The 13402-nt window shown below is 43.2% G+C and overlaps 1 protein-coding gene across 1 annotated transcript; it reads left to right on the top strand.

Annotated features, from left to right (window-relative positions):
• The first annotated feature begins 1022 nt into the window (after nt 1-1022).
• slc46a2 (solute carrier family 46 member 2) lies at nt 1023-13116 on the top strand. The gene is made up of 6 exons (XM_045692694.2): nt 1023-1465; nt 1590-2174; nt 2430-2601; nt 4257-4340; nt 11407-11563; nt 12653-13116. The coding sequence occupies exons 1-6, from the start codon at nt 1223-1225 to the stop codon at nt 12708-12710; spliced, it is 1299 nt and encodes a 432-aa protein (XP_045548650.2). The 5' UTR covers nt 1023-1222; the 3' UTR covers nt 12711-13116.
• The last annotated feature ends 286 nt before the right edge of the window (nt 13117-13402 follow it).

The following is a 13402-nucleotide window of genomic DNA, read 5'->3' as shown; positions in this document are numbered from 1 at the left end:
ACTCAAAATGTGCACTTATAAATCATAACAATTTTAATCAAAATACAGCTGTAAACAGAAGTCAAAGATCCAACTGATGTCTCTCCTGAGTTCTGCAAAATAGGAAAAGTCCAAGTTGCTTTTATATGTTTGCAGTCAACCCCTAGTGATGTAACTGCCTACGTCAACACCTTCTACTCACGAGACCAAGCCCATGCATATACAGTTTTACAAACTTGCAGGAGAGAATAATAGTTCCAGTGTTTTCTAAAGGCTCAGCAGTAATATTCCACTCCCCAAGATGCTTTATAGTGGTACGTCTGACTCTCTTATCTCTTTCACTCCCCTGCAGGGTTCTGTGTCTATTAATCTCTTTTAGCCATGAGGCGCTTTCTCACAGACACCCTGTTTTAACTGCAAATAACTCACACATCTCTCAGATAATTTCTTATAAGAAGCAGAGACTAGAAAAGAACTGTGGAACAGTATTAAACCTTTAGCTATATATTTATATATATACAAATGCTAAGTTTGTAAATGATGCCTGAGTGTTGGGAGTGTGCCCCTGGCTAACCATAAATAAATAAATAAAATACAAATGGTGCTGCTTAATATAAGGAATTTGAAAGTATTTATACTTTTGATACTTAAGGATATTTTCGTAATTACTTTTACTTTTGATACAAGTACATTTAAAACCAAATACTTTTAGACTTTTACTCAAGTAGTATTTTTACTGGGTGACTTTTACTTGAGTTATTTTCTATTAAGGTATCTTTACTTTTACTCAAGTATGACATCTGGGTACTTTTCCCAGCACTGGTCATTATTCAAATGACAAACATGTAACTTAATGATATTTTTAGTAAAAATGACCAAGACTAGACTATATCTGAAAACGAATTTCAAAATGAACACTGTGCAGTGGGCTTGTTTTAATATTTGTTCTGAGCTAACTTCCCTAAGAAGCTGTCGTACCACTCCCAGTCCCTCCCAGTCTTTTGTCATCATGTTACGTACATGAATCTACTCTGTGAGGCCATGGCTCGGTTTGAAACACGGAACTAAGACGTGAATGGGTATTGGATAGGATATGTCGTGATCAGTAAAGCGCAAATGTCTACAGTCACCCAGGCTTGGACAGGTGGCAGTCCTTGGTTAGGTTAAGGCGTTGGGAGTTTACTTGGTACATTTATTTTTGTTTTATATATAGTCTGCCTGTAGATTTCTATCGGGACTAATCATGTTGTCATTCGGGAAAATGCGTAAACGCATCGAGCCGGTTGTTTTATGTGCCCAAATAGCCAGCGCGTTTTTCGACACCTGTTTGCAGATGGTAGTCAAGGAGAGATGCGCCAACATGACCGATGCGCTCTATCCCACCCCTACCGAAGACAGCCGGCAGAAAGCCATGTCCAACTTCTACATGATATATAATATGCTGGCCAAGTTCATTCCGATCCTACCCGCTATTCTTTTAGCTAAGGTAAGTCGATACTCAGTATTAATCCGGGATCATTTTTAATATAGCCTATTGTTTTACTTAATAAAATGGCAACTTTGTGTGTTTTAATTATGTCTAATAAAATGCATTAATTTATCCATCCAAGGTAGGGGATCTGGGGTACCGTAAGATCCCCATCGTTATCCCTCTGGTGGGTTACCTGGTCTCCAGAGTGGTCTTACTCCTGGTCATACTGATGGAGCTCCCGGTACAGGTTCTGTTCGGTGGGGTGGTGGTCCACGGACTCAGCGGCGGGTTCTGCTCTTACTGGGCCGGGATCATGGCCCTGGTGTCGCTCACCTCCACCGAGGAGGACCGCTCTCTCCACATGATGCATATCGAGCTGGTCTACGGAGTAGCCGGTCTAATAGGTAGTCTAGTGTCTGGGCACCTCTTCCAGTTGTACAGTGTGGATTTTAAACAGGGGACTCTGTTAGTGAGCTTGAGTGTCTTCCTCTACTTTGTGTGTCTTATCTACACAACGTTCTTCTTTCTAATGCCAAACGTCTCGACAAGCGCGCAAGAGCGCACCGAGACCAATGGCTTCGTCACCGAGCGATATTCCAGGAATATTTTGAACATTCTGCTTCTCTTTGCGAGCGGTATTTTATATGACGTGGCTGTCGGAGGAGGGATGGAGATATTGGTGACCTTTGAGATGAAGGAGCCCCTGAACTGGAGTGCTACACAGGTAAGTTAAAATGCATTTTTATTTTAGGTATAAAATATATATATTACATGATTAGTCCTGATTAAATCAAACAAGATGTGCATTTTTGTAGCCTGGTTAACCTGTCTGTTTGTGCCATCATGCCACACTCCTTGCCCTTGTCATGCCAAACATGTTTGACAAGGAGTTGGAATAGTAGCACAAACAAAGATCTAGGACAAACCCTTTATGAACTCTTGCATTAGAAGTCTCTGGTTAAACACAACACATCAACAGGTAGGTTACGGTAACGCCGCCGGGTTCCTGGTCTTCCTGACCAGCTTCCTGGGCGTCATGGTAATGTCCAGGTGGGTGAGTGACGTCACCCTCATCATCATCGGCATGGTGTCCTTCGCCGCTGGGATCTACTTCATGGCCTTCGTCACGGCAACGTACATGTTCTATCTGGGTAAGATAATAATATATTGTATTTAAAGGTGCCCTTATCATTTGTAAGTACAGTAGCTTATAATTTATGATAGATTTAGATGTACTTTGCCCAAGCAAATCTAACTGCTTGGACACACACATATATATATATATATATATATATATATATATATATATATATATATATATATATATATATATATGTATGTATGTATGTATGTATGTGTCAACTCAAAAGAATAATAAACAGGATATCAGTGGTCAATGATGCATTGTATGCCCACGCACACGCACACACACACACAGACACACACACACACACACACACACACACACACACACACACACACACCACACACACACCTCTGCCTGCGGGTAACTCTGTCATTGAGTTGGAATGAGGAAGGAGGCTGGCTAAACTAAATGGAGTTCCAGCCCACCATACAATGTAGCATGATGTGGGCTGAGTGGGACTTTACTGCTGCAGTGTGAAGATAAGACTTGTTTTTAAATAAACAAGGTATCGCTGTCTTTTCAAATATACTATCAGACATCCTCCTCTGTGTTTCAACTTCTCGTTTCTGACAGGGTTTACAGCTTGTGTAGATCAATGGTGTGTGAGAGAAGGGGGGTAGGGGAGTGTGTGTGTGTGTGTGTGTGTGTGTGTGTGTGTGTGTGTGTGTGTGTGTGTGTGTGTGTGTGTGTGTGTGTGTGTGTGTGTGTGTGTGTGTGTGTGGAGGGGTAGGGTTGTTGCATGGAGAGGTAGTTACTGTAGGAGAGGTAGTTACTGTAGGAGAGGTAGTTACTGCACAGAGAGGTAGTTACTGTAGGAGAGGTAGTTACTGTAGGAGAGGTAGTTACTGTAGGAGAGGTAGTTACTGTAGGAGAGGTAGTTACTGCACAGAGAGGTAGTTACTGTAGGAGAGGTAGTTACTGTAGGAGAGGTAGTTACTGTAGGAGAGGTAGTTACTGCACAGAGAGGTAGTTACTGTAGGAGAGGTAGTTACTGTAGGAGAGGTAGTTACTGCAGGAGAGGTAGTTACTGTAGGAGAGGTAGTTACTGTAGGAGAGGTAGTTACTGCAGGAGAGGTAGTTACTGCAGGAGAGGTAGTTACTGCAGGAGAGGTAGTTACTGCAGGAGAGGTAGTTACTGTAGGAGAGGTAGTTACTGTAGGAGAGGTAGTTACTGCAGGAGAGGTAGTTACTGTAGGAGAGGTAGTTACTGTAGGAGAGGTAGTTACTGCAGGAGAGGTAGTTACTGCACGGAGAGGTAGTTACTGTAGGAGAGGTAGTTACTGTAGGAGAGGTAGTTACTGTAGGAGAGGTAGTTACTGTAGGAGAGGTAGTTACTGTAGGAGAGGTAGTTACTGCACAGAGAGGTAGTTACTGTAGGAGAGGTAGTTACTGCAGGAGAGTTAGTGGAAACACTAGAGTGTAAGGGGTGCTCCCCTATGGACTAGCTTCAACAGAATTGTGTTCAGACCTAAACACTCACTCACTTCTTTCTTACAAAATCACCCAGGAGGCTAAATAGAATCCAGCAGAATAGACTAGAACACAATAGACCATAAACCTATTCTGCTGGAATGGTCACCTGATCTCGTCTGTAATTGTTCACCTGAATAGTTATTTTTTGTTGTTGTATTCACACCCTTCCTTATATTTCTGTTTCAGCTCGAGCCTTAACCCTGTTCGCGCTGATTCCCATGCCAACCATCCGGGCTCTTCTATCTAAACAGGTGAACGGCTCATCGTACGGTAAGTCCCGTAGTTCCCTGTCTGTCTCTCAGCCATAACAGCGGCTGTACGTCTCCAAGCTGGAGTGCTGATTTAGGATCAGTTTTACCTTTCAGATCACAATGAATATGATTACAATCCAGATCTAGACCTGTTTGTGTTTACAATCCAGATCTAGACCTGTTTGTGTTTACAATCCAGATCTAGACCTGTTTGTGTTTACGTTCCAGATCTAGACCTGTTTGTGTTTACGATCCAGATCTAGACCTGTTTGTGTTTACGATCCAGATCTAGACCTGTTTGTGTTTACATTCCAGATCTAGACCTGTTTGTGTTTACAATCCAGATCTAGACCTGTTTGTGTTTACAATCCAGATCTAGACCTGTTTGTGTTTACAATCCAGATCTAGACCTGTTTGTGTTTACAATCCAGATCTAGACCTGTTTGTGTTTACAATCCAGATCTAGACCTGTTTGTGTTTACATTCCAGATCTAGACCTGTTTGTGTTTACATTCCAGATCTAGACCTGTTTGTGTTTACGATCCAGATCTAGACCTGTTTGTGTTTACGATCTAGATCTAGACCTGTTTGTGTTTACATTCCAGTCCTTGCCACTCCACTCATAATATGCCACAGATATTTGGCAAATAACACAGAGGACAAGGAGGCGTCACTACAGACCCTGGTTCGATTCCAGGCTGTATCACAACCGGCCGTGATTGGGAGCCCCATAGGGCGGCGCACAATTGGCCCAGCGTCGTCCGGGGTAGATCGTCACTGTAAATAAGAATTTGTTCTTAACTGACTTTCCTAGTTAAATAACGGTTAAATAAAAAATAAATAAAATGAGATTTACTGACGTTTCCATTGATCACATACTGTATCCACCGATGTGTCTTTCACTCACATCTGATATTACAAAACGCAGTTGACAAACCACTGTTTCTACTCACTTTCTGGGGCCTGCAAGTCATGAAGGACAATGCATTCCCTTACAACACTGGGTGCTAGGGAGAAACCAGTAGGGTAGATTAGTGTTATGTTAGGGAGAAACCAGTAGGGTAGATTAGTGCCATGTTAGGGATTAACCAGTAGGGTAGATTAGTGCCATGTTAGGGAGAAACCAGTAGGGTAGATTAGTGTTATGTTAGGGATTAACCAGTAGGGTAGATTAGTGTTATGTTAGGGAGAAACCAGTAGGGTAGATTAGTGTTATGTTAGGGAGAAACCAGTAGGGTCGATTAGTGTTATGTTAGGGATTAACCTGTTAGGGCTAGGGGGCAGTATTGACACAGCTGGATAAAAAACGTACCCGATTTAATCTGGTTACTACTCCTGCCCAGTAACTAGAATATGCATATAATTATTGGCTTTGGATAGAAAACACCCTAAAGTTTCTAAAACTGTTTGAATGGTGTCTTTGAGTATAACAGAACTCATATGGCAGTCCAAAACCTGAGAAGATTTCAAGCAGGAAGTGGCCTGTCTGATAAGTAGCGTTTCATCTTGGCTCTTTTTATTGAAGACTCAGGATCTGTGCAATAACGTGACACTTCCTACGGCTTCCATAGGGTCTCAGAGCCCGGGAAAAAGCTGAACGATATCGAGGCAGGCTCTGGCTGAAACACTTTATCGCTTTTGGCAAGTGGCCACTCAGAGTACTATGGGCTTAGGCGCGTGCCCGCTTCGACCGAATGCTTTCTTTTCCTTTGTCTGTTTACCTAAAAGCAGATTCCCGGTCGGAATATTATCGCTTTTTTATGAGAAAAATGGCATAAAAATTGATTTTAAACAGCGGTTGACATGCTTCGAAGTACGGTAATGGAATATTTAGAATTTTTTTGTCACGAATTGCGCCATGCTCGCCACCCTTATTTACCCTTTAGGATAGTGTCTAGAACGCACGAACAAAAGGCCGCTATTTGGATATAACGATGGATTATTTTGGACCAAACCAACATTTGTTATTGAAGTAGAAGTCCTGGGAGTGCATTCTGACGAAGACAACAAAGGTAATAACATTTTTCTTATAGTAAATCTGACTTTGATGAGTGCTAAACTTGCTGGGTGTCTAAATAGCTAGCCCTGTGATGCCGGGCTATCTACTGAGAATATTGCAAAATGTGCTTTCACCGAAAAGCTATTTTAAAATCGGACATATCGAGTGCATAGAGGAGTTCTGTATCTATAATTCTTAAAATAATTGTTATGCTTTTTGTGAACGTTTATCGTGAGTAATTTAGTAAATTCACCGGAAGTTTGCTAGTTCTGAACGTCACATGCTAATGTAAAAAGCTGGTTTTTGATATAAATATGAACTTGATTGAACAAAACATGCATGTATTGTATAACATAATGTCCTAGGGTTGTCATCTGATGAAGATCATCAAAGGTTAGTGCTACATTTAGCTGTGGTTTGGGTTTATGTGACATTATATGCTAGCTTGAAAAATGGGTGTCTGATTATTTCTGGCTGGGTACTCTGCTGACATAATCTAATGTTTTGTTTTCGTTGTAAAGCCTTTTTGAAATCGGACAGTGTGGTTAGATTAACGAGAGTCTTATCTTTAAAATGGTGTAAAATAGTCATATTTTTGAAAAATTGAAGTAATAGCATATCTAAGGTATTTGAATAACGCGCCACAGGATTCCACTGGCTGTTGAGTAGGTGCGTCCCACCTAGCCCATAGAGGGATTAACCAGTAGGGTACATTTAGAAACCAGTAAGGTAGATTAGTGTTATGTTAGGGATTAACCAGTAGGGTAGATTAGTGTTATGTTAGGGATTAACCAGTAGGGTACATTTAGAAACCAGTAAGGTAGATTAGTGTTATGTTAGGGATTAACCAGTAGGGTAGATTAGTGTTATGTTAGGGATTAACCAGTAGGGTACATTTAGAAACCAGTAAGGTAGATTAGTGTTATGTTAGGGATTAACCAGTAGGGTAGATTAGTGTTATGTTAGGGATTAACCAGTAGGGTACATTTAGAAACCAGTAGGGTAGATTAGTGTTATGTTAGGGAGAAACCAGTAGGGTAGATTAGTGTTATGTTAGGGATTAACCAGTAGGGTAGATTAGTGCCATGTTAGGGATTAACCAGTAGGGTAGATTAGTGCCATGTTAGGGATTAACCAGTAGGGTAGATTAGTGTCATGTTAGGGAGAAACCAGTAGGGTAGATTAGTGCCATGTTAGGGATTAACCAGTAGGGTAGATTAGTGTCATGTTAGGGAGAAACCAGTAGGGTAGATTAGTGTCATGTTAGGGAGAAACCAGTAGGGTAGATTAGTGCCATGTTAGGGAGAAACCAGTAGGGTAGATTTAGAAAAAACAGGAATCTCAATCTCTATCACGCTTCCCTCCCCAGAATCGAATAAAGCATCGGACCAAACTGCACTACATTTTAGTTCTGGGTTAACCAAGATTAGGTCCCCAATATAGTCCACTACTAACCCTTTCATATCTATGTAGTGCACTACTTTAGACCAGAGCCCTATAGAACCCTATTCCCTATATAGTGCACTACTTTAGACCAGAACCCTATGGAACCCTATTCCCTATGTAGTGCACTACTTTAGACCAGAGTCCTATGGAACCCTATTCCCTATATAGTGCACTACTTTAGACCAGAGCCCTATAGAACCCTATTCCCTATGTAGTGCACTACTTTAGACCAGAGCCCTATAGAACCCTATTCCCTATATAGTACACTACTTTAGACCAGAGCCCTATGACCCCCTATTCCCTATATAGTGCACTACTTTTGACCAGAGCCCTATGGGTTAAGTGCACACCATAAGGAATAGGGTGCCATTTGGGACGGAGCCCGCCTGTTCTTTATAACCCTCTCCGTGATATTTAAACAGACAGACCAGTAGGGTAGATTAGTGCCATGTTAGGGATTAACCAGTAGGGTAGATTAGTGTCATGTTCGTAATATTTAAACAGACAGAATGGCTTTCTGTTTATTAAGAAATGAATAGAATTGGAAGCCAGACAATGTCTTTTACCCATTGACATATCCCCCTTCACCAAGCTGCTTGTTTGACCAACCTGTTCCTCTCAGACCAACAGTAGCACCCTCTATATATATTCTAGTGGATAAGAACCAAATATACCCCAGATCGTTCCACTTTATGATACAAGTACCAAACTTGGTACACTAATACCAGATCCCTTTAAGGAACATTGAAAAGATTGGAGGCAGTCTGGGGAAGCATGTCAGTCAACCAGGACATTTGAATAAAAAAAATACCATCCAGATTTCCTGTTAGAGTAAAATAGGGTGAATAGGGTGAAATCCAAATAGGGTGAAATCCAAATAGGGTGAAATCCAAATAGGGTGAAATCCAAATAGGGTGAAATCCAAACGACTTCATTACGTCATCTACCCACTAAAATCAACCCCGCCGATAATACAGACAACACTTGTGATCATAAAATACTGAAAGACATCCATGGAGGTCACATTGAGGTCTGTGTGATAGTGCCACCAAATTTCACACAGCAAGGGCATGTCTAAAGAAGTCTTTTTTGGCTATAGTGCTATTCCAGATTTTGTCCATTACCCCCCCCCTGGCGGCCATTTCCAATATTGGACTAGATTCACTTGACCATATCTCTATAAATAATTGGAACATACAGCCTAATGATGGCTTTAAATGTTTGAGGGGGTTCTGATGAGGTACAACAGTTGAACTAAGCTCATGAGGCACTTATAAGTTATATTCTTCAAGAATCAATGGGTAAATATCATTGATTTATAAGTTATATTCTTCAAGAATCAATGGGTAAATATCATTGATTTATAGGTCCAAAAATGGATGTAGCTACTGCTGATTGCACCTTAAGGTATCTAATATTAGTGTACCAACTTTGATACTATTATCATAAAATGGAACAATTATTTCACCTATCAGGACTACTATTGATACAGTACTGAACTGCTGTAGGCAGACTACACATTAGGTTAGAGCTGGCAGACTACACATTAGGTTAGAGTTGGCAGACTACACATTAGGTTAGAGCGGGCAGACTACACATTTAGGTTAGAGCGGGCAGACTACACATTTAGGTTAGAGCGGGCAGACTACACATTAGGTTGGAATGGGCAGACTACACATTTAGGTTAGAGCGGGCAGACTACACATTAGGTTAGAGCTGGCAGACTACACATTAAGTTAGAGCTGGCAGACTACACATTAGGTTAGAGCGGGCAGACTACACATTAGGTTGGAGCGGGCAGACTACACATTAGGTTGGAGCTGGCAGACTACACATTTAGGTTAGAGCGGGCAGACTACACATTAGGTTAGAGCTGGCAGACTACACATTAGGTTGGAATGGGCAGACTACACATTTAGGTTAGAGCGGGCAGACTACACATTTAGGTTAGAGCGGGCAGACTACACATTTAGGTTAGAGCTGGCAGACTACACATTTAGGTTAGAGCGGGCAGACTACACATTAGGTTAGAGCTGGCAGACTACACATTAGGTTAGAGCTGGCAGACTACACATTAGGTTAGAGCTGGCAGACTACACATTAGGTTAGAGCTGGCAGACTACACATTAGGTTGGAGCTGGCAGACTACACATTAGGTTAGAGCTGGCAGACTACACATTAGGTTAGAGCTGGCAGACTACACATTAGGTTAGAGCTGGCAGACTACACATTTAGGTTAGAGCTGGCAGACTACACATTAGGTTAGAGCTGGCAGACTACACATTAGGTTGGAGCTGGCAGACTACACATTAGGTTAGAGCTGGCAGACTACACATTTAGGTTAGAGCGGGCAGACTACACATTTAGGTTAGAGCGGGCAGACTACACATTAGGTTGGAATGGGCAGACTACACATTTAGGTTAGAGCGGGCAGACTACACATTAGGTTAGAGCTGGCAGACTACACATTAGGTTAGAGCGGGCAGACTACACATTTAGGTTAGAGCGGGCAGACTACACATTAGGTTAGAGCTGGCAGACTACACATTAGGTTAGAGCGGGCAGACTACACATTAGGTTAGAGCTGGCAGACTACACATTAGGTTGGAGCTGGCAGACTACACATTAAGTTAGAGCTGGCAGACTACCAAGTGGACGAGTGTAGTCCATCCACGACAGCGGAAAGTTGCATATTGTTGTGGTTTTCCAACAACAAGTCTCAGATCAACATGGCAGTGTTGCCATGAAAGGTTTTCTTTAAAATGTCAAAATAAACATGTTTCTAACCCTCATAATATCACATTTTACATAAGTATTCAGACCCTTTACTCAGTACTTTGTTGAAGCACCTTTGTCAGCGATTACAGCATCGAGTCTTCTTGGGCATGACGCTACAAGCTTGGCACACCTGTATTTGGGGAGTTTCTCCCATTCTTCTCTGCAGATCCTCCAAAGCTCTGTCAGGTTGAATGGGGAGCGTTGCTGCACAGCTATTTTCAGGTCTCTCCAGAGATGTTCGACCGGGTTCAAGTCCGGGCTCTGGCTGGGCCACTCAAGGACATTCAGAAGCCACTCCTGCATTGTCTTGGCTGTGGGCTTAGGGTCGTTGTCCTGCTGGAAGGTGAACCTTCGCCCCAGTCTGAGGTACTGGGCGCTCGGGAGCAGGTTTTCATCAAGGATCTCCTCTGTACTTTGCTCCGTTCATCTTTCCCTCGATCCTGACTAGTCCCACAGTCCCTGCCGCTGAAAAACATCCCCACAGCATGATGCTACCACCACCATGCTTCACTTCAGGGATGGTGCCAGGCTTCCTCCAGACGTGACGCTTGGGAGTTCAATCTTGGTTTCATCTGAGCCTGTAATTGCGGCAAAGTTGGTTCCTGTCTTGGTCACGTTCGCGCCGTTGACCGCCGTTGACCCCCCCCCCCCCCCCCCAAAAGAAAATAGGGCCTCCCACTAGCCAGGCGACTGCTGCAGGGTGCCGTCGGTAAAACACAGAAGCTTTGTCGACTGCAGTGAAAACTTCATGACCTTAGATCACACGTAGGCGGCAGTCAGACAATTTGTATCCCATAATGCAACACATTTTGAAAGGCGGCGACATTTTTGTAGCCGTTGACATGTAATTTGTACTTCACAGGGATCACCCTCATCTCACTGCAGCTGTCCTTTAAGATCGCCAGCCTGGCCTACACTCCCATCTACACCAAGGTTTACCAGGCTACGCTGGACTGGTTCCCTGGGTTCGTCTTCACCCTGTCCAGCATCATCACTGTCCTGGCCACCATACCTGTCAGGTAAGATGTGACATCATCTGTCCTGGCCACCCATACCTGGTCAGGTAAGATGTGACATCATCTGTCCTGGCCACCCATACCTGGTCAGGTAAGATGTGACATCATCTGTCCTGGCCACCCATACCTGGTCAGGTAAGATGTGACATCATCTGTCCTGGCCACCCATACCTGGTCAGGTAAGATGTGACATCATCTGTCCTGGCCACCCATACCTGGTCAGGTAAGATGTGACATCATCTGTCCTGGCCACCCATACCTGGTCAGGTAAGATGTGACATCATCTGTCCTGGCCACCCATACCTGGTCAGGTAAGATGTGACATCATCTGTCCTGGCCACCCATACCTGGTCAGGTAAGATGTGACATCATCAGTCCTCACCCCCATACCTGGTCAGGTAAGATGTGACATCATCTGTCCTGGCCACCATACCTGTCAGGTAAGATGTGACATCATCTGTCCTGGCCACCCATACCTGGTCAGGTAAGATGTGACATCATCTGTCCTGGCCACCCATACCTGGTCAGGTAAGATGTGACATCATCTGTCCTGGCCACCCATACCTGGTCAGGTAAGATGTGACATCATCTGTCCTGGCCACCCATACCTGGTCAGGTAAGATGTGACATCATCTGTCCTGGCCACCCATACCTGGTCAGGTAAGATGTGACATCATCTGTCCTGGCCACCATACCTGGTCAGGTAAGATGTGACATCATCTGTCCTGGCCACCATACCTGTCAGGTAAGACGTGACATCATCAGTCCTCACCCCCATACCTGGTCAGGTAAGATGTGACATCATCTGTCCTGGCCACCATACCTGTCAGGTAAGATGTGACATCATCAGTCCTGGCCACCATACCTGGTCAGGTAAGACGTGACATCATCAGTCCTGGACGTTTTTACCCGAGTTTCCACTCGTCTTGAACTCACTGAAGTCGGAGATTTCCCAGTTCCCAGCTGTTTTGAACACGGCACCAGTACAAGGTTACAAATAATAAATCCAACAGTTGTTACACGGTACAGTAATAAAGACCTGTAATGTAAAGCGTCACCACATTTCCTTTGTGCTGTGTTTCTGTCCTCCAGCATGGTGGGCTGCAGAGCTGGCCGGGCTGAAGGTTACGAGAGGATCCCGGGGGACTGACAGCGGACGGCTTTGAGATTGAGTCACGTTAATATCCTTGGTGCCGCCATCACAGGCCCTCGTCCGTCTCTGTGACACTTGAGCTGACATCCGCAGCACTTACCATGAATTCAATCTCTGCAAACGTATGGTGTTGGTAGCGGAGTGCACTATCAACATGCCCAACTGACTGACAGGGCTGAGACAGGGCACTGTTGAAAACACTGACATTCTCTAAAGCCTTCAAATTCTGGACCTCCAAGCCAGTTCATTGTTCCCCTCTGTTCCCCCAGAGCTGAATTAACTTGAAATACTGTACTGTCATTTTTTTAATACATTATTCTTTTTTTGTATTTTAACTATTGTAATTGTTTATTATGTATATCAAAAGCATTTGAGTGAACAGATTAAATACTTTTTTATTTTATTGGTCCAATATCTAAAAATCATTTGAGGTAAAGATATTTGCATCAAAACAACATCCATATACAGGCTATTATTTCAATATGTTGTCTCAACATCAAAATGTACATATTATGACTCAATAGTAAACAATGCACACTGAAAAGGAGGTCAGTAGAGAGAACAACAGGAGGACAGTAGAGAGAGAGAACAACAGGAGGTCAGTAGAGAGAACAACAGGAGGACAGTAGAGAGAGAGAACAACAGGAGGACAGTAGAGAGAGAGAACAACAGGAGGTCAGTAGAGAGAA

Source organism: Salmo salar, chromosome 13 (genome assembly GCF_965601325.2).
Source record: "Salmo salar chromosome 13, fSalSal1, whole genome shotgun sequence".
In the NCBI taxonomy this organism is placed as follows: domain Eukaryota; kingdom Metazoa; phylum Chordata; class Actinopteri; order Salmoniformes; family Salmonidae; genus Salmo; species Salmo salar.
Note: the sequence above shows the minus strand (reverse complement) of the source record. Positions and strands in the feature narration are given on the sequence as shown.